The sequence below is a fragment of the Epargyreus clarus genome, unplaced genomic scaffold (assembly GCF_041222505.1).
Source record: "Epargyreus clarus isolate Ecla_fem2 unplaced genomic scaffold, WU_Ecla_fem_2.2 ptg000036l, whole genome shotgun sequence".
NCBI classification, from domain to species: domain Eukaryota; kingdom Metazoa; phylum Arthropoda; class Insecta; order Lepidoptera; family Hesperiidae; genus Epargyreus; species Epargyreus clarus.
The window spans coordinates 4,956,288-4,979,202 of NW_027332241.1; the positions used below are offsets into that span (position 1 = coordinate 4,956,288).

The 22,915-nt window shown below is 36.9% G+C and overlaps 1 protein-coding gene across 1 annotated transcript; it reads left to right on the forward strand.

Moving 5' to 3' along the window:
- The first annotated feature begins 11,480 nt into the window (after positions 1 to 11,480).
- Positions 11,481 to 22,556, forward strand: LOC140756990 (trypsin). Its single transcript, XM_073092535.1, has 6 exons — positions 11,481 to 11,696; positions 16,187 to 16,294; positions 17,687 to 17,807; positions 19,912 to 20,061; positions 20,882 to 21,010; positions 22,174 to 22,556. Exons 1-6 carry the CDS (start codon positions 11,496 to 11,498, stop codon positions 22,380 to 22,382), a joined length of 918 nt encoding a protein of 305 aa, XP_072948636.1. The 5' UTR covers positions 11,481 to 11,495; the 3' UTR covers positions 22,383 to 22,556.
- Positions 22,557 to 22,915: the final 359 nt, after the last annotated feature.

Below are 22,915 nucleotides of genomic sequence, written 5' to 3' on the forward strand. Positions count from 1 at the left end.
CAGATAGGATTAGATATACCTACCTGAGGTCGGACACAGATAGATGCCCTGTTGCCCTGAGGACTAATTTAGAAAGTCTTCGATTCCAATAACAAACCTTAACCTTTATCCAAATTGAACATTATTTACATAGATTAGTAAAGATTACTCACTCCTAACAAGAAAATGTAACAAGTTTTGACAATTGAAATTATCACTGTCATCTAGTTTCGTGTTTGAAAATATTTAAAAATGTAGTTTTTAGATCATTTACAAATGAAACGATATTTCTCCGCACTTTTTCTTTGATTTCGTGTTTTTGCACCACTTAACTGCGCATGTCGGCATTGTACCGCGTAAATTACAAGGCGGTGAGATACCTATACTTATTATTATTGATTATTTATGGTTTAATGATAATTTCAGTACATTTAATCTTAAGTTACGATTTTTGCTCCAAAAAGATTATTTTCTTTTATTCTTTCTTATTATTTTATCTCGTTCTACACTTGATAAAGATTCTATAGACAAGTATATATATAAAAAAATGTTCTAAATGTCACTGTGTCAGTGTTTTAACATGGTGTATTGTTAGATGTCGTGTGGGCGAATCTATACCGGTACGTTCAGGAATAAGGTCACATGTGGTATACTTATGTGTAAGCAGTGATAGCCTAATGGTTAAGAAACTCGGCCTCTCGTTCGAGGGGTCCGAGTATTAGAATTTAATTATCACTTGCTTAAACGGTGAAGGAAAACATCGTAAGGAAACCTGCATACCTGAGAGATTAACAAAAAAATCTCAAAGGTATGGGAAGTCTACCAATACGTACTCGGCCAGCGCGGTGGACTATGGCCCGAATCCTTGTCATTCTGAAAGGAAACCCGTGCCCAGCAGTGGGACAGTAATGGTTTGATGATGATGATGTGTAAAGAATTAATTTCTGCGTTGGGATTTTTGTATCCTTTATTCGGTTGCGAAGACTAATATTTTGTCAAGCGCATGCAGGTATAAGTCATAAGTTTTGAAGGTGGTAGAACCTTTTGTGGTTCGACACCGGCACCACCGCCACACCTTTTTCTGTTATAACAGCAGTGTTAAGCGCTGCTGTGTTCTGGTTTGAAGGGTGTGGCAAGAAACATACTTAAATACTTATCCGAGGCGTTCCAGCTTAGTCCTCAAGAGCTGTGGCGTATCTGTGGCCGACCTCAGGTAGGCATATTTAATTCTATCTACGGTTGATTACAGATGTCCATGGGCGGCAGTGACCACTTACCATCAGGTGGACTGCATGCTCGTCTGCTACTCCTATATTATAAAAAAAAACTTTTTATCCGACTGCGGAAGGTAATGTATGTCTCATTCTGTGTCACGCTGCATCCCAAACGGCTTGACGGTTTAACATATGAGGTGTCGTTGGATTCCTCTAAATTGTGGGAGTGACATACTATATTTTTAAGTAGCGAAGTTTTTAGGGTTCCGTACCCAAAGGGTAAAAACGGAACTCTATTACTAATAATCTCTATTTCTAGTATTGATATTATAGTTTGACATTTTAGTGGACTTTTACATTATTATTATTCTTGCACTATTGTTTAATTTAATATATTTGATGTTTTAGGATTTTTTTGACTAATTTGAATATTGGATATAATTTGTATTTATTAACAATTAATATTTAATTAATATTTAATATAATTATCAATATTTTAATTAGTTTCACTACACTAACGCATAAGGTTGGCTTGTAATGTTAAATGTAAGTTTTGAGTGAATAAATAAATAAATAAATAAGACTTCGCTGTCTGTACGTCTGTCACAGAGCTCTATTTCTGAAACTGTCATAGATAGACACATGAAGTTTTTACAGAGGATGCATAACAGTGGCCGCTATAACAACAAATACTAAAATTAAAATAAGTTGAATATAAAAAGGGGTCCCCATACAACAAACTAGTACTTTTCGACTTTTTTTGCTTTATCTATTGAACCGTTATAGGTAGACAGTTAAAATTTTAACAATGTCTGTACTTCAATAGCTGCGATAATAACAAATACTAGAAATAAAAAAACAAAACAAAAATTTAATATTTCGGCACCCTCCGGGGCAGGTTCGACTTGTACTTGGCCAATTTTTGCATTTTTCTAAATGTTTCTTCATTGAGAAATATCTATTTTTACAGACATGTTTGTTGACATACTTTATTATTCAAAATGGTGAATCATTTGACATTTGGTTATTTATGCGATTTAACTGTACCTTAAGATTCCATCTGCTTGTGCATACAATGCGGCTCCGGAAGTGGTGTTCACAACATTTGGTACTTCAGAAACAATCTAATATTTTTTAGCAGTAGTTGAAAATTGACATCTCGATCGACGTATCCAAATTCAAATTTCAGGCACACACCTTTTCAAAGTTATATGCGTATTAAAAATTAATTATTACTTGCTTTAACGGTAAGCAAGATATCGCGAGGATAATACCTGAGAGACCTAAGAACCTGAGAGATCTTTAAAAATTACAGGTATGTCATGCTGACATATATGTATCTGAATGATGATTTAAGATATCTGTTCTGGGTTCTGGGTGTTTGTGTGCGTTCATAATGTCCATGGCACCCAAGATACAGTGAGAGTAAAAGCGTTTATTATTTATATATGTACATACATACATAATAAATAACTTATCTTTTTGAAGTCGGTTCAAAACATTACCCTCCGCAGTTGATTAAAAAGCGAGCCAAATGTTACGAACGCCTGTCATTGAATCACAATACATTTCCTGTTATAATGAGCGAACAAATTTTCATAAGTTGACATGGATATCGTAACACCTATAGACTGCATTAGGGTTGGCCATTTTCAAAAATAAATAATTAAAAACTGACAAATAAATAATTTATAATTGACTGATAAATAAGTTATAGCTGATTTTCTGATGGTAAGTGGCTACTGTCGCCCATGGACATCTGTAATTAACCTCAGATAGAATTCGATGAGGTCGGTCACAGATGCCTTGCTAACCCTAAGGACTATTTGTTTTTATAATAGAGTAGCAGACGAGTATGCAGTCAACCTGATGGTAAGTAGCTACTGCCGTCCTTAGAGCCCTATCTGAGGTTGCAAATGCGTTGCTACCCCTGAAGACTAAGTTGGAATGCCTCGGATAAATATATCTTCCCTACCACAGCGGAACACAGCAGCGCTTAACACTGATGTTATTGAGCAGAAATAGGTGTGGCGGTGGTGTTGAACGCTGCTGAGAGAGGTAAGAGGTAAGGCTGGTAAGAGAGACATACTTTTCCGAGGCGTTCCAGCTTAGTCCTTAGGGGTAGCGGTGCATCTGTAGCCGATCTCAGGTAGGACTCTTATATTATCTGGAGTTGATAACAGATGTCCATGGGCAGCAGTAGCTATTTTCCATCAAATGGACTGCATGCTCGTTTGCTACGCTCATATTAAACGAAAGAAATATAGGTACTTTATTTTTTAAGGTAACTGATTTTTGCCCGCGGCTTCGCCCGCGTTTAAAAGAAAATAATATAACATACTAACATACATAAAACTGAATTCGTACCTTCAACTTTGCTGAAGATCATCACTTGATCAAATGCATAGTTTACGATTCAATCCCTACTAATATCGATTAAAATAATCGATGTTTGGTGTCCAAAAGATTTCGGTCCGATTTATAATATTAGTAAGCGATTTATAATATAAGTGGAGGGGTTATTTATAATATAAGTACTCCTCTGTACTATATTTCTTTATAATGCTCTTTTTTAATTATGTCTCTGTGTACACAAATAAATAAATAAGGATTAGTGTCAACCCTATGCAATTTCTTTATGCATTCACCACTTAATTGTCAATGGATTTTGCAATCGCATTAATACATTGTTGAAATCATAACTTAATGCATTATATTGATATATTATATTGAGTATTTTGTCATAAACATCATAAAAATAATAATAAAGAAACATCAATTAAATAATGTAAGTAGGATTCGTTTTTTTTTTGTTTTCAATTTCTAGGGAGATACATTAAAAAATTACACAAACTTATTCCACACAAATCCTCTTTTGGCATCCAAAATTACTTTTTTTAAGAAACAATAAAAACTGGCGAAGTGCGAGTTTAACACACGGAAGGTTCAGTACCACCAAATTTGTTTTTATGTTTAGTATTTTTATTTTTAGTATTTATATTAGCCAGCCCAGTAAGTGCACTTGATAATTTAAGCTGTCTACCTATTACAGTTCAATAGATAAAGCGAAAAACCCCTGAGAACAGCGGTTTATTGCATGGCGACCCCGATATTTTCAAACTTTTTTAGGGTTCCCTACCCAAAGGGTAAACCTATTACTAAAACTTCGCTGTCTGTTCGTCTGACCGTCTGTCTCAGGGCTCTATCTCTGGAACTGTAATAGATAGACACTTGAAATAGAACATAGGATGCCTAACGGTGGCTGCTATAACAACAAATACTAAAAATAATAAAATTGAATACAAAAAAGGGGTCCCCATACAAAAAAATGTTATTCTATATTTTTCCAATTACCTTTGAACCGTTATAGGTAGACAGTTCAAATTTTCACAATGTGTGAATTTTAATAAAATTTTGGCTTTACGAAACCCTCCAAGTGCGGGTTTGACTTGCACTTGGCCATTTTTATATTTGTAGTATTTGTTGTTACAGCGGCCACTATAACAATTACAACACTATATACAAAAAATCAAGTGTCTTTCTATGACGGTCAGATTAGGCTAAGTAATAGGGTTCCGATTTACCCTTTGGGTACAAAACCCTAAAATTGTAACATTGAAATCAAATCAAATCAATTTTTTTTATTCGAAATAGGTTCTTTACAGAGCACTTTTTGAATGTCAGTACAACTACCACCACTTCACAAGGTGTTTCGTTATGGAGAAGAAGCGGCGAAAAAAACTCCATAACACACATCTTTTAAAAAATGTTTTATACAATGGCAAACTTAACCTAATGGTACATGTGGAGCTGGAGCTACTTTAGATCACACCGTTTTATCAGTCAAATAATCACTTAGTCTATAATACGTTTTTACATAGCGTTTGTTTAACGACATGTTTAAAGTTTCTTTCTGTGAGATCAAGATTCATTTGGATTGTATATCGATTTCTGTGTAACATAGTCTATTGTTACAATGTTACTATGTTATCAGGTAGAAATCGATATAGAGGTGCCGACCGACGGCAGGTGATAAAACCCTTACCACCAGGATCAATATGAATATATGTTAAATATTCATATTGATCCTACGCCCTTCTTCATGACATACTTATATCATAGCCATTTCTCTATTACATATAAGTTCTAAGAAATTACTAATTAAATGTTGAATGGCGCTGATGCAAGTCGACCTCGTGTTGCGAAAAATCTATATGCGGTACATATTTATGTTAGTACGGTGCGCAGATAAAATTGCTGGTTATTTCGTGGAATTTTAAGGTGGTAGAACCCTTTGTGGTTCGCCTCTGGCGATAACACCGCCCCACATAATAACAGCAGTGTTAAGGCAGATAAAATTGCTATTTAGTCACATTTGAAGCAGCGATAGCCTAGTTAAAACTCGAAGTTTGAAGGTGGTAGAACCCTTTGTGGTTCGACAACTATTTCTGCCTAATAACAGTAGTGTTAAGCGCTGCTGTGTTTTTAACCGACTTCAAACACGAGGACTTCAGAAATATGTACTAAACCAACATTTATTTTAATTATTTTTTGCTTTGTAGTGACATAGAAGTCAGTTGTATTTTTTTGTTAAAATTTTTTTGGTTTGAAAGGTATGTCATTTACTGTTACTTACTTTTCCGAGGAGTTCCTTCAGATCGGAGGAGTTGATCTTCAGATCAAGCTGGAACGGTAGCGGCGCATCAGTTAGGTATCTAATCCTATTCGGGATTAATTACAGATGTCTATGTGCGGCAGTAGCCATTTACCATCAGGTGGACTGCATGCTCGACTGCTCCTATCTTTATATATATATTTCTTATGTGCGTGTGTATGTCACTGAAAACCTCCTAAATGACTGGACTGATTTTGATGAAATTTGTTGTGTGTGTTCAAGGGGACTTGAGAATGGTTTAGATTCACAATTTATTCCGTGGGAAAAGGTTTTTTTAATTAATTTTTAATTCGTAAGTAGTTATAGAATCGGAAACTATGCATTTGATCAAGTGATGATCTTTAGCAAAGTTGTTGTCCAAGAGCTCACGAGGGTTTGGGAGTTGATAAGACCAATTTTCGACAGAGGGCACCACTGTCATTCCAATGCAGGTACAAATTTTCCGTTTTATGTATGTCATATTATTTCTTTAAAATGCGGGCGAAACCGCGAGCACCACTAATATTATATAAAAGAAGATCAGTATGGTTCGAACGGGGAGGTATTACCACACTTGACTCTAGCCACCGTTACTCCTATTTCTGCTGAACAATAGTCTTAAGCTGGCGTATTGTGTCCTGAGTGGCGTGGCAAGGGCTTACGAAAAACATATAATGTTGGTCGATATCGTGCACTTATCAATTGGTATTATGGATCATACTTTCCTTGTCTAGTTCTGGTCTACTGCTATTTTTGATAAGAGTTACCTTAAAATTATATGATTTAGGATTTTTCCAAAAATAATTTTCCAAAATTGTTTTTCAATCAGTACACCTACGCAGTACGCCCGTCCTTTACTCACATTATGGGTCAAAGTTACAACAACTGATAATATGTAAATTTTCTCATATGAGTGAAAATGGAGCGAGTTTTAAGGCGCAATAAACCGGTTTGTACCGCTTTTAACTGGTTATTTATTGTGGTGAACTGGTTAGGGGCTTAAAATGGAATGCTTATGATTTTTTGTTTTTTTTACTGAATTATTAAAATATTTTTAAGTAAGCATTGAGAGTATACTTCAATATTGCACTTTACAGATTAAATAATGCTATAAAATGAAAGAATTTGTTTGAACTCAAAAAGACTGTATGGCATTATGCCCGCGTGGCGGTGCGGTCACCATACCGGTCTGACGTGCAAAGGGTGTGATTCGTGTGAAGGGTGCAAGGGGTTCGATCCCTGGCCAGACAGATATCTGAATGATGAATTTAGATATCTATTTCTAGATCTGTATTCATCTTTATGTGTGTCCATAGCACCCATGACACAATAAATCTTAGTGTAGAGTTGTGACTGCAGAAAATATCTTTTATTTTTTTTGATAAAAAACCTTTAACTAACTTTTTCATTCACGAAAGACTTATCGAAATCGTTTCAGCCGTTTAATAGATTCTTTTTCTGATATGTTGAATAAAAGTGTCAAAATATTTTCAATTTGAAAAAAAAAAAAATAGGTATTTCAGGTAGGTACCTACTTATGATTTTTTAACAAACGCTACGTAACCTATTTTTCCTGTAATACCATTATATTTTTTCACCTCACTGTGGAGGGTAATGTTTTCCGAGCGTACGTATGTATGTATGTATGTATGTATGTATGTATGTATGTATGTATGTATGTATGTGTGTGTGTGCGTATGTATGTATGTATGTCGCATTCTTTGTCACGCTGCAGCCCAAACGGCTTGACGGATTAACATGTGAGGTGTCGTTGGATTCGTCTAAAGTGTAAGATAATATAAGCTGTTTATAAGCTGTCTAATTTTTTGTATTTATAATAATTACTACTTTAAACTAACATTATATGACTTACTAATACTTAACGTCGTATGATTTCCTTATACTCATTTAAAAATCTGGTTAAATCTTACAGTTTTAACTATGGTTTTATTAATTACTTCTTTTTTTCGGTTGCTATTTTATTCTTCAATTATCTCTAACAATCTATTTTAGTCTCCTTTTCACTGGTGCTTAGTTTATGCTATATTTTATTTATTCCTACATGCTTTACATCCTTTATGCTATCTTAGTACTAAAATTTGTTATTTTGAACCCTACCTATTTTTAACACGCTTTTATTAGCTTGGGTTGTACGTTTGTATGTATGTACGTAACAGTAACGGAATCTTTGAGCCCGATTTCTATCCACTTTGAACTTTCAGTTTAATTCAAAATTTTGAAGAATTATCAAAAACCGATGACAATACACGATTTTAATAATTTTGTACTATTGTCCTTATCAATATTCTCAGTATTAATGATTTTCGAGGCGAGAGAAAGCGCCTTATGGAGCGTTCAGGCAAAGTTACTAGATTGATTTTTAGCTTTGGAAAATAATAATGTTATTTCCCTATAACTGAAATGTACTGAAACATGTCTACAATCTTGTAGAATGATTTTTAGGATTCCGTACTCAAAGGATAAAACGAAACCCTCCGCTGTCTGTTCGTGAGTCACAGGGCTTTATCTCTTAAACCGTAATACGAGTAGATAGACATTTGATTTTTTTACAGACGATGCATAATGATGGTCGCTATAACAACAAATACTAAAAATTAATAAAATAAATACAGTTCAAACTTACTTACTTTTTAGTTGATTTTATCATAAAAGCGTGTTTTTTAGTTTTTTGAACTATATTTTTTTTATTCATCCCTACTATAACTCCTCACCTAAAGGTTGTCTGGAAGAGATCGCTGGTCAGCGATAAGACCGCCTTTTGTATTGTTTGTTTAATTAATTATTTATTTTTTTACGTATTTTCTTTAATTGGGTACAATAAAGAGTATTGATTGATTTGATTTCTTTACTTTTTTCCCTGTTTTTATAAAAGATGCTTAACTTCAAACTAATTTCTACTAATCGCGCGAGGATCGAACTAGGCCTTAAGTGAATATCATATGCATGTACATGGCATAATTTAATACAGAAAAATAGCAATCGGTACATATGATAAGAAGCTGACATTGGTTAGTATTGATGCAAATGACAATTGTTGTGCCGAGAAATCTCCAGATAGATCTAAATATGGATACCTAATTTTTAATCTTTTTTATATAATTTTTAATGTCTTTTTTTAATAAAATAGGAGTAGCAGAGGAGCATGCAGTCCACCTGATGGTAAGCTACTGCCGCGCATGGACATCTGTAATTAACCCCATTCCTACCTGATATCGGCCAAAGATGCGCCTCTACTCCTGTGGACTAAGCTGGAACGCCTCGGAAAAGTATGTCTCCCTTACCACATCCTTCAAACCAGAACACAGCAGCGTTTAACACTGCTGTTATGAGGCAGTAATAGGTGTGGCCGACTGAGTCGAACTACAAAGGGTTTCACTACATCTTTCTGTTATGTACTGTTATGCCTACCGCTACCTACTTTGCACTACCTATGGCCTATAACATTCTTATCATCGTGGAATTTGACTTGTTCCACGCCAATTCTATTTTTATAAACCAAAGATCGAAATTTGACAAAGTCTATTAAAGCAATGGATAGATTGATTATTAATATCGGACGTTATAGTATCTAAAATTATTTTCTATAAATTCATTAACTGTCACGCGTCACTATCAAAATTCGTTCAGTTTTCAAAATTATTTTCAAATTAAACAAAATTATATTTTTTGAAATGGTAATGACGATTACTTACATGACTAGAATGGGTGACTAATTAAATAGTATAAAAGTTGTAATATTGAAGCTTTATTGAACAGGAAAAACTTTTCCACGAAAATAATTAACATATAGATCGAAATACTTTCACTAAACTGTTGTGCTTATTTCCGTTGATCAGACTGACTCATCTTTACAGCCAGTGATTCTCAACCTGATTGAACAAATAGCTCTCAAATTTACCAAAGAAAACCAGGCTATCTATAATTATCGAACTTTCTTTTTTATTACTTTAAAAACAAATGAACATCAATGAGGGAATTAAATCAATTGACGGGAATTTCTGCTAAAAATCCGGTTTAAAAATTATAATATTTTCCGCTTATGTAAGAAATTTGAGCAAATTTAACAGTTTAAACTGACTATATAATGCTGTTAATAAAATATGTTCTATGGATCCTATAATATCATTAAAAAATATTTTTTTTTAAATTTTGGAATAACAAATCTGTATGCAACTGAATATCGACAATAAAAAAAATTAAACTTTTAATGATACTAATAAAATGATTGCTTGCAGTCCACCTGATGGTAACACTGTCGTATGGACATCTGTAACCAACTCCATATAGAGCAGGATCTACCTGAAGCCGATCACAGTACTGCTACTCCTGAGAACCAAGATCGCCTCATATGTAAGTCAGTCATCAACTCATCACCCTTCCACCAAAGACCTGTACCCTTACCATGAGTTTCTACGTTTTGACAAATATGACTGTTTTGGTATTTGTTTACGTATTTTCCCATACAATTTCCAATCAGTGCCCCTAGCGGATTGTATCAGAACTATAGTGTCAGTGACGTAACATTAAATGTCTAAATTGACAAATGGCGCTTTATGTTTTGTCTCTCTTTTTTGCGATCATGTGAGGTAGACAAAAAGACTTGCGCACTTACTTATTGTTAGGTTTACTCAGTCTATTAAGCAAACGGAACAAAATAATGGATTGAGCAAACGTAACGTAAAATTGTGGGATGTTTTCAAAACTCATGGTAAGGGTACTGCTTCACTTAGAAATACGAGTAGGTGTTAACGATGGCACTAGAAATAGGTGTACAGACAACGCTATTGATTCTCAGTCTACAATCTAAAGAGAATTCCGTTTATTTATTCAATGCTATTATTCGAAGCTATTTAAACTAAAACGAGACATTGTGTGCATCGAATGCCTTGACCTGCTCTAAAAAGTACATGATTAGTTCCGATCCGACAATATATACAATACAAACGTTAAGATGTATCTCGAGACCAATCGGTGACCCACATCTACGTGTGTACACATGGCATTGTGATTGAAGGCTTTGCGCTGATGAATTTAAAAAAAATAAATCGAACGAACGAAACCTCATTCGGTTTTTGGCAGTCATGCCGGACGCACGCGTTTGTTTGTTAAATATATTATCGTAGTTAAAATTAGTTTGGTTATGTGACTGTGGTTCTATTTAGTTTAACTAACGATTAAGTTAAATAAAAAAAATAGTTTATTATTAAAATTACTAAAATAAAAAAATACAATATTTTACGCGCGTTTTTCAACGAGTGTAGTCAATTTTATTAAAGAATAACTATAAAAAAACGCAAGTGAGATAAATAAGTTTGAAACTATTTTAAATATATATTTGAAGGCGAAACAAAAATGGAAAAATATTTTGTTATTTAATAATTATTGTAGTGCTAAAATACGCTTACAGACTAGAACTGTGTGAAAATCTATCCTACAAGAAGACTGCAACTAAATTTGTGTCTAAAACCCATACAAAAACTATAAATAGTGCACTAAAAAAATCACAAACTTTTTTAAATTTTGTCGTAAATTAAAATTTTGTTGCAAAAATGTTCTACCAATTACTTCTCGTTTTTCTCGCTGTCAATCTGGGCGGCGCTAGTGTGTTCATGAGTCACATAAATCATATGGAGTACTACCGTAACAGGACCAGGCCTGCGAAGGCCTTCTCGACCAACTACTTCAACCAGAACTTGGTCCCGAAGCCGGGGAAGAGCGAGAAGGGAGATAAAGTACAGTGCGGGACAAGGACGGTAGATTTTAACCTGAAAAGGACTGGAAAAATTGTTGGCGGTTCGGAAACACCGTATGGTGCTTTTCCGTGGCAGGTTAGTTGAAGTCAGACTTCTTGATGTCTTCAGTACGTTAGTAAAAGTCACACATCTTGCAGGTAGAACTCTTTGTGGTTCGACTCCGGCGGCACCACCGCCACACCTATTTCTGTCTAATAACAGCGGTGTTAAGCGCTGCTGTGTTCTGGTATGAAGGGAGCCATACTTTTCCGAGGCGTTCCGTTTCCAGGGGTAGCGGCTTGTGTGTCAGCGACCTCAAGTAGGAATCTAATCCTATCTGGGGTCGATTACAGATGTCACTTACCATCGGGTGGAATACATGCTCGTCTGCTACTCCTATAATAAAAAAAAGCGTGTTAAAATGTTGATTGATAAGAAAGCCTCGATAGTCTAGTGGTTGAAACTCGGCCTCTCGATCGAGGGGTCCGAGGTTCACATGTCAGGTCTGTGACTTGTCAATTACGTGCGTATAAGAAATTAATATCATTCGCTTTAACGATGCAGGAAAATATCGTAAAGAATCCTACATACCTGAATATAAAATATCTCAAAGGTATGTGGAGTAACAATTCTCACTTGTCCAGCGCGGTGGACTATGGCCTAATCCCTCTCATTCTGAGAGGAGACCCGTGCCCAGCAGTGGGACAATAATGGTTGATGAGAGGTTGATTAAAGATGTCCATAGGTGGCTCTTACCATTAAGTAAAATGCATACTCGCTTTCCACTTTTATTTCACAACAAACAATATTTGTAATATATTACTTTTATTTCATAATACAAAATATCTGCATTAATATTAGTTAGAACCCCAGAGGTATCTAATATGCCACTTATCTTCACCGTTATGTGATGATTAATTTCTAATGCATATGCATGCATATTGGTTTCGAAAATATACATGCATATCTCTAGTTCAAAATTTGATCACTGATCTCAGACTTTAAAGGATACACAATTTGCATTTTTTTATAATATAGTAGTAGCAGTCGAGTATGCAGTCCACCTGATGGTAAGTGGTTACTGCCGCCTATGAACATGTGTAATCAACCTCAAATAAGATTAGATTTTTATCCGAGGTCGGCCACAGATACGTCGCTATCCTCGAGGACTAAGCTGCAATGTCTCATAAAATTATGTCTCCCGTACCACACTCTTCAAACGAGAACACAGCAGCGCTTTACACTGCTGTTAGTAGGCAGAAATAGGTTTGGTGGTGGTGCCGCCGGAGTCGAACCACTGAGTGTTCTAACACCTTTTTTTCATGAATAATAAAAGTTATCACTTTTTAAATTGTTGTAACATTATTTGCACCACTTAATGACACACGATGACAAAGTTTTGTTCAAAGTGTTTAATATTCCGCTTTGTACATAATGTAATTTTAATAATTTGGATGTAAAATAATTGATTAATAAATATTTTGTATGGATAAATAAATACAACATAAGTCGACGGAATTTGGTTGTCATCATCAACTTATTACTGCCTCGCTGCTGGGCAGGGGTCTCCTCTCATAGTGAGGGATGTAAGTCATAGTCTGCTACGCTGCCCAAGTGGATATAGACTTTATGCAACTTAAACAACATTTTTAGGGTGCCGTACTCAAAAGGTAAAAACGAAATCATATTGCTAATTTACAAAATTCTCTAGAATTTTATAGAGTCACTAGCTGACCTGGCAAACGTTCTGTTGCCATATAAATAAAAAAATGTTAACGGTGAACAACCCTTATCACTTAGGGGTATAAAAAAAAGATAGTAGCCGATTCTCAGACGTACTGAATATGCATATAAAATCTGGTGAAAATCGGTAAAGCTGCTTTGGAAGAGTACTGTAACTAACATTGTGACACAAGAATTTTATATGTAAGATTTTAGGGAAGGTTTTCTCACGATGTACCTACACTTTCACTTTTCAATACTGTGATGATTATCCTCTAATAAGTCTTTGAAAATTTAGAAATAGCGTGGCTTTCGAATAATTAATTCAGTGGGTCCGAAAATTTGATAGTTTCATATTTTTTTAAAGCTTGTTTTTATTTTTTGACGGCTTTCGCTTCATCTATTGAACCCTTCGATCAGTAGTAGGACTAGTGATCCTATTATGTTCCTATGAGTGATCGAAGATTAAACCTTAATTTGTAGACAGTTCCAATTTTCACAATACATTCACTTCCATAGCTGCTATGATAAAAATACTAAAAAAAAAACAAATTAAATTTTGGAACCATCCGTGTGCAACGACTTGCACTTGGCCAATTATTTTAACTACTCGCCTATTCTGGTTTGAAACTCCTTTCAATTCAGAAGTCATTTTCGAAACTAATTATTTTCCATTACGAAAATAATTTAAGAAGCGTGAAGTAATTACTATAATTGGTTTTACACGAAAATAACTTATTTAAATTATTAAAAATTACCTCAAAATATGTCATTTTGAAAACCGAACAACCCAATTATGTGAGACGCCTTGCATAATGATAATCTCTTAAGCCTCTTTTTGACTGTACAAATTAAAAAAAATAGGGTCCCTTACACATTTTTTTTTCTACAACGAACGAACTCTTGAAGATGGCAGAACCCTTTGTAGTTCGACTCCGGCGGCACCACCGCCACACCTATTTCTGTTATAACAGCAGTGTTAAGCGCTGCTGTGTTCTTATTTGAAGGGTAAGGGAGACATATTTTTCGAGCCACTCCAGCTTAGTCCTTCCAGCTTTAGTCAGGGGTAGCGGCGCCTCTGTGGTCAACTTCAGGTAGGAATCCAATCTTACTTGAAGTTGATTACAGATGTCCATGGGCTGCAGCCACTGCTAGCCACTTACCATCAGGTGGGCTGAATGCTATTATAAAAAAAAAATATCGGCTTCAAACAGAACCCCTGTTTTATCTCGAGTTACAGGATCATAAACACCATTGTCGAATAACAGGCGGATTGCAAGTTCGTGTGCTTTTTACACTCACAGCCCTACACATAGATTAGTAAAGATACTTCGCCGCCTTGAAATAGAATGAAGCCGCAAATGGCTTATTATAGTAAGTTCTTTTTTTGAATTCTTGACAAATAAAAACATTTTTAGAGAAAATTTACGAATAAATAACTAATACTGCGTAATTTACACGATAATTAAATAATTTATAATAATAATTTCAAATATTTTAGGGACATTTTAGCACAGAGACGTGGCAAAACTTTTTTACGCAACTATTTCAATTCTCAAAACTGGGTACATTTTATTGTTAGGAGTGAGTAATCTTTACTAATCTATGGCCCCACACTGGGATTCCCTATTTCGTGGGTGCCATGGACACAAAAAGACGAATACATAAGCAGGCCCAAAACAGATATCTAATTCATCATTCAGATATCTGTCTAGCCGGGGATCGAACCCGTATTCCACTGCGCGTCAGAACTGTATGGTGACTGCTCCGTATTACTATCTTTTAAAAAAATCCTTGTGTAACAAGCCTTAAATGTTAAATGGTTTATGTAACACTTTTCGTAAATAAAACGAATATTTTACATAAAAAAGCCCGCGAAAATCAACAAAGCGCGCCAAGTTTGACATATGGCCGCCATGTTGCAATTCAGGAACCGACATCATTATTCAACTTTCTCTTTTACATCCATAGTGTCAATTGTTTATGGTTGTTTGAATATGTCGCAATTATTTTATTATGTAATATGACATGACAATAATCTTCTTAAATTTTGAATCTCATTGAGGTCACAACTTTGTGTTTCAATTTGCCGCTATATTTTTACATTTTAATTATTATGGAGACCGTATTATTTTTTTAAACGACTTTCCATACAAAATAAGTCCCCTATTAGTTTTGAAAAATAAAGATTTTGGCTGACTTACATAGTCGACCATTTTAGTTTTAGTAATGCGAAGTTGAAGGTGGTAGGCACCATCACCACTGGACATTTGTAACACCAAGTGAACTAATGCATCGCCGGCTTTGAAAGAGAGCTTTTTGCACCTCAGGGAATACCTCAAGAGGAAGTTCGTTCCACATTTTGCACGTACGCGACGTATATGACCGTGCAAACCGAACTTCAACCGATGTGGATGTAGGGCCGGATTTAGAGGTCTAGAGGCCTTGGGGCAACAAAGGAGTGGAGGTCCCCTGGCCCCAAATTATTTTCCGAATAAAATGAACAATTTTTTCAGTTGAGTTTTTCAATAAATATTTTATTGTGAAACGCAGGTAGATTCTTCTAGTATTCATGTTTGTACAGAGTACTGTAGATAAAGGTAAAACAGCGAAAAAAATATCAAAGGAAAAGATTTTTTTTACTTGTGTTTACTAGTCGGAATTTAAAAAAAAGGTTCCGACGTCTCTATTGTGAGGGCCCCTCTTTTGTGGAAGCCCCGGGGCCGTCACCCCGGTTGCCCTCCCTTAAATCCGGTCCTGAGTCGATGGAACCTCATCCTTCAGCGAGTGGTGCGATGAAGGAAGGGTGATGGAGGCACCAGATCGAAGACTACAGCTCTAAATACTGTGCTTTTTGTTTTCAGGTGGAAATCCAGATGTTGGATCCAGATAAGCTAAACTTCGAGCACCACTGTGGGGGCGCTGTGATCGCGGAACGCCTCGTGCTCTCAGCTGCGCACTGTTTTGATAAGGTACTAATTAAAGGTGGTAGAACTAAGTGGCTAGATCACGGTGACACTAGCGCCACACTTGTTACTACCTATAACAGCAAGGTTTAGGGCTCCTGTGTTCTAGTTTGAAGGATTGGGTTAAACTAAATAATAATAATATCATCCGTAAATGAGTCGGCAAAATTATGTAAGAAATGATTTCATATAAATAACCATGTAGGTTTCTTAAGATCACTTAAGCAAACTGAACTGAAAATGAAGTCACCCTAAAAAAGTTTATCAAGTTTTTGTTTGCACCCTCGAAACAAAATGGAGTCTTTTCTTAATCCTCAGTGGTAGCAACGCATCTATGACTGACATTAGATATAACTCTAATGCTAGATTACAAATGGATTCCTACCCATATGGGTTCAGGTGTAAAGCCTAGATTAAATATCTCTTTCCACACCCGTCAAACCAGAACACTGCAGCATTACACTGCTTTTGTAAGGCAAAAATAGATGTGGCTGTGGGGCCTCCGGATTCGAACCACGAAGGGTTCTACCTACCACCTTCTGATTCAGAGGAGGTTATCCAGACCACCTATTTAAGTCCATATTATGTTAACACCTTTTTTTTTTGTTGACGAGGGGGAAACCTTAAAAAGGTACCCGACGCCATGAGAGTGACGCCGGGTGATGTGGGATTTTTACCGCACCGATTTTTACTCGGTGACCGTCCTCAGCGTTTGGTGGAGAACTCCGGGATCTCCAACGGAACACAACCGGAGGTCTCCTTACGCGATGCCCTTCTATCGGGCTCTGCCCTGGGGGGAGCAATTTACGCTCCTCTCACATCCCTTGGTGATTACAGCGATATGCGACCACACAAAACGCTGTCCTTTCCGGGGTCGCTTGTTGGACGGTTCGAGCTCCCACTCTTGCCGCCCGCAACCCCGGAAGCCCCCTTTTAGTCGCCTCCTACGACAGGCAGGGGATACCGTAGCCCTATTCTAGTCCCGGAGCTACAGTGACAATATTATGTTAACACCTAGTACATACACTAAACTTACATATTTACAAAAAAAGTTATTTTCCTTTTTTATTAAATACCTATAGGAGTAGCAGACGAGCATGCAGTCCACCCGATGATCCCTGGACACCTGTAATCAACCCCAGATAAGACTAGACTCCTACCTGAGGTCGGCCGCAGATACGCTGCTACCCCTGAGTACTAAGCTGGAACGCCTCGAAAAAGTATGCCTCCATTACCACACCCTTCAAACCAGAACACAGCAGCTCTTAACACTTGTTATTAGGCAGAAAAAGGTGTGGCGGTAGTGCCGCCGGAACTACAGAGGGTTCTACCATCTACCATTTAATTATGAAAAAATCAAATTTTCAGGTGTTTTTAAATGATTTTTTTATTTTTCAGCAACCTCTCCAACTGGACCACATCAGACTGGTGGTGGGGGAACACCGACTCAAAGTTCTGGATAAACATGAGAATAGGTTCCTTGCGGAGAAGGTGGTTCCTCATCCAGATTTCAGAAGAAGTAAGATTTATTTTTATTATTTAACACAATATGTGGCGAAAGCATTGGCGTACTAAGGCTCATCAGGGCTTCTGGTCCTAGGGGGCCTGCAAATATCTACTACTTCCCTTGTAGATAATACAGAGAATGTTTAGGACAGGAACGTAACTCTACCTTGTTTAAACTTATGATTTTCCTGAAGACATAGACATCGCAAATAATTTATTAAAACCATGATTGTAACATATGCTAGTGTCAACGCCATCTAGTGGAATATGTGATGCTATACTCAATCTCTGGATGTGCAATGTAGTACATACTTGTATTGCTACATAGATGGCGTTATTGTCAATTATAGCAAAGTGATGCATTTCAACCACAGACATAGATTAGTAAAGATACTTCGCCGCCTTGAAATTGAATGAAGCCACAAACGGCTTATTAGTATTTTCTTTTTTTGAATTATTGACAAATAAGAACATTTTTAGAGAACATTTACGAATAAATACCTAATACTGCGTGCATTTACAAAATAAATAAATAATTATTTCAAATATTTTAGGGACATTCTAGCACGGAGACGTGGCAAAAACTTTTTTACGCAACTATTTCAATTCTCAAAACTGGGTATATTTTCTTGTTAGGAGTAAGTAATAAATTTACTAATCTATGAAACATGCTAATAGGTACAGATCCGGGATCTATTAGGTACAAAACCAATACAGGTCTGTGATGTCAACCCAAAATACAGCGCATTTACATTGTATTATTTATATCATTGTATTTGAAACTTTGGCTTATGATTTTAGAAATACTTTTTATAAGTGGAACATTATTTTTAACGTTATAATTGTAACTTAGCTTTCGCGTAAGTAATTACGTGAGGCGTTTAGTGATCGAGCCAAATCTCATGTAATCTTAATTTGGGCAATAGTCTTTAATTAAATTTAATTTGTTTAAATAATTCGCCAGGTACGAGTCGAACTCGCACATGAAGGCTTCCGTACCACCATATGTTCATTAATTTTATTCATTTTATTATTTTCAATGGCGTTGGGGTGATGATGAATGATACGTAAACAACGTACAATAAAATTAAAATAACTATATTATAATATGTTTTATGGTTTCTTATTTGTTACCTTTTTATTTATTATAATACCAGTTATAGTAGTAAACGGATTGTACAAATTTCAACCGTCTTCCTAGTACGGTTTAACAGTTAGATCGAAAAATGCCGAAAAATACCGGTTTGTTGTATGGAGACCCCTTTTAATATTCAACTTTATTTTATTTGTAGTATTTGTTATTATAGCTGCTACTATTATGCATCATCAATCATCATCAAAAATCATGTGTCTATCTATTACGGTTCCGGAGATATAGCCCTGTGACAGACGAACAGACGGACGAACGGACAGACAGCGAAGTCTTAGTAATAGGGTTCCGTTTTTACCCTTTGCGTACGGAATCCTAATAAAGTATGTTCCTTCATTTATATAGGTATCACACCTAGACTGGGTCACTAGACTATAGTTAACTAAATAAAAATAATAAGCAAGTTATTTCTTTTTCCCTTTAGAATCATTCTGACGCTTACACTAAAAACACACATCTTAAAAATCATAAATGAGATTATGGAATGGAGAAGGTAGTTGAGCGAAATCTCACGACATCGTATCATATAATTTCGGAATCCGTTGAGGGCTCCGGTTGTGTCCCTTTGGAGATCCCGGAGCCCTCAACGCAGCGCCGAGAACGGCCACCGGGGGGATTTTAGTGCGGTTAGAATCCCACATAACCCTGTGTCTCTCCCACGACACCGGGTACCTATTGAAGGTTTCCCTGGTAAAAAAAAAATAAAAAAGGGTTTTCCTGACAAGTGGCTGTGACAGACAGACGGAAAGATGCATGAGTGATCGTATACGAGTTTCGTTTGTTTATTTTCGTATGGAACTATAAAAAAAAATTAACAAAAAAATACAACCGACTTCTGTCACTACAAAGTAAAAAATAATTGAAATAAATGTGGGTTTAGTATATATTTATGAAGTCGGCGCTCAATATATTTCGTTGGATAACGATATAAACACGTAATTAATGGATGCCCTCGTTTCTTCCTCAGACGGTCCCCACAGCAACGACATCGCTCTGATCGTGGTCTCCCGTGGGGGCAGCGGCGTCCAGTTCAACTCCCATGTCCGACCCATCTGCTTACCGGGTCCCCGGGATACCGCTGCCTGGTGTGCGGTCAGCGGCTGGGGGTTGCAGGCAGGTGGGGGGATGAATTTTATTTTTAATTTATATCTTACCGATAGAAAGGGAAGATGGATTTGTGGATGCCGTGGATGGATTTGAAGCGACCCTCAAGTAACTCGGCCGGAGCTCAGCCTGTTCTGAGGACTAAGACAGTCGTGTCTTAATCCTCAGGAGTAGCAACGAATAAATCTGGTAGAAACCAATGTGGTTCGACTCCGGCGGCACCAGCGCCACACCTATTTCTGCTTTATAACAGCAGGGTCAAGCGCTGCTGTGTTCTGTTTGAAGAGATCTAATCAGGGAGACATACTTTTTCGAAGCGTTTCAGCTTAGTCCACAGAAGTAGCGGCGTGTCTGTGGACAACCCCAAGTAGGAATGTAATCTTATTTGGGATTGGTTACAGTTGTCCATGGGCGACAGTAGCCACTTACCATCAATGGACTGCATGCTCGTCTGCTACTCCTATACTATATAGGGTGGATTTTTGAAGGATGGAAGAATGAAAAGGTCATTGCTAAACTATTATAAAACAGCAAAGAATGTTGATAGGTTGATTTTGATAAAAAACTAAAACTATTAAATATAGTAGTAGATTAAAATCTATTTCCCCTAGCCGGGAATCGAACGAGTTAATTTTGAAAAAAATATCTTATAATTTCGAATTTGGCCAGCCTGCATGGCCATGGCCACTTGAAAAAAAATCGAAAATTCGATAGCATAATTTAGATACTATTTGGTGCCATCTCTTCACAAAACCAGAAAATAATTCAGGATCGTACAGCGTCATCTTTTGGCAAAAGTCACAAGTACCTCAATTTTGTAAAAACACTTTCAGAGGGCACCGAGACCTTCGCACCAGTATTAAGGGCTGCAGCAGTACCTGTGATGGACCTGGCCACCTGTAGGAAGAGCCAGGTGTTAGGAGGACGACAGCAAGCTATCTTGGACTCTATGGTTTGCGCGGGTAAGCAAATCTAGGTTCTTTTCAACTCATCATCATCATCAACAATCCACTATTGTCCCACTGCTGGTCACGGGTCTACTCTCATAATGAGAAGGATTGGGCCATAGTCCACCGCGCTAGTCAAGTGCGAATTGGTAGACTTCACATATCTTAGAAAACTTTTTCTCAGGTTTACAGGTTTCCTCACGATGTTTTCCTTCACCGATTAAGCAAGTGATAATTAATTTGTAATATGCACATAACTTTGAAAAATCAGAGTTGCGTGTTTAGGATTTGAACCTCGGACCCCTCGATCGAAAGGCTGAGTTTCTTAACCACTAGGCTATCACTGCTATACTTTTCAACTAAGTAGGTACTACTCGTAAGTCGTAACTATTTTTTGCCCCAAAAAGTCATTTTTACCACGCTTTTATTAGCTTGACCTGCACGTGTGTATTTATGTATGTGTGTACGTATGTACAGTCATGAGCATAAATATAATTATGATTACAGGCACATTAACAAAAATATCTGCTCCAAGAACGAATTCAGTAATATCTGCCTGCAGGAATGCAGCAAAAATATCTGACATTAAGAGACATCACAAATATGTGATGACTTGATGACAATGTTCATCAAACGATGATGATACCTCACGAAGCTAAAATATGTGGCGAATACTTTTGCTAATGTGCCCATAGTCATATATTTATGCTCGCTCGTCGCCTAGGGGGCGACAATTGCATCGCAATGAAATATTCGTCGACCCAGGTCTGACGCGCAGACGGTCCCGGGTTCGATCCCCGGCCAGACATAAATGATGAATTTAGGTTTCTGTTTCGGGGTCTGGGTGTTTGTGTATTCGTCTCTGTGTATGTCCATGGCACTCACGACACAGGGAATCCTAGTGTGGAGCTGTGAGTGTATCAGGCGTTTATGCATTATGTCGTATTTCGACATTTTACTATAGGTATATTAATATATTTCGAGAACTTCCATACATTTCATACATACAATGAACTTAATAGTGTCGGTAGTTCCAAAATTAAAAGATTGTTGTGTAATTTTATGAGTTTAGATGAAACATATGTCTTATATTCTTTCGATAATCGTATCTTCGAGACGAGAATCTCCCCGTCCAAATGGGCCTAGTTTACTAATAAAAATACCCTATATTTTTCCAGGGAGCCTCTCAGGGGGTGTCGACGCCTGCCGAGGGGACTCAGGGGGTCCGCTCGCGTGCCTGAACTCCAACCGCTGGCAACTCCATGGGGTAGTCTCCTGGGGGTCGGGGTGTGCGAGGAAAGCCCGCCCAGGCGTATATACCCGGGTGGCGTCTTACTTAGACTGGATTAAGACCACGGCTGCTTCGTTGGGACATAAAATAGCTTAACAGAGGTTCTCAAAGTTATTGGGTTATTCAAGGATTACGTAAGCAAATTGAACTTGGGGGTTGATGACTCCGGTGGTGACGTTACCAATTTTTATTTATTGTTTCTGTTTTTTTTTTGCTAAATTTATTTCATTATATTTCTAATGTTGACGTAAGTAAAGGAAGAAAGGAGGATTACAAAGTATTGCTTTCGCGATATGGATGTCCACTTTGTCAAAACGTTTGATATAATGATCACGGTCATCATAATATCTGGTACCGGGTTCGACTCCCGGCCAGTCAGACATTTAAATAATGAATTTAGATTTCTGTTTTCGGTCTGGGTGTTTGTGTATGCCAATGGCACCCATAAAACAGTGCTTATATTACAGACAATGAATATGTCGTATAGTCCGCGTAAAACTGCTAGTCCGCTCTGAATATAGAAGTGAATCGCGTCGCCATAGCAAATTGTATGACTACACCTGCTCGCAACAACTTCAGAGCGGACTAGCAGTTTGGCGAGGCCTATATCAGACAAATTCCTAGGCTCG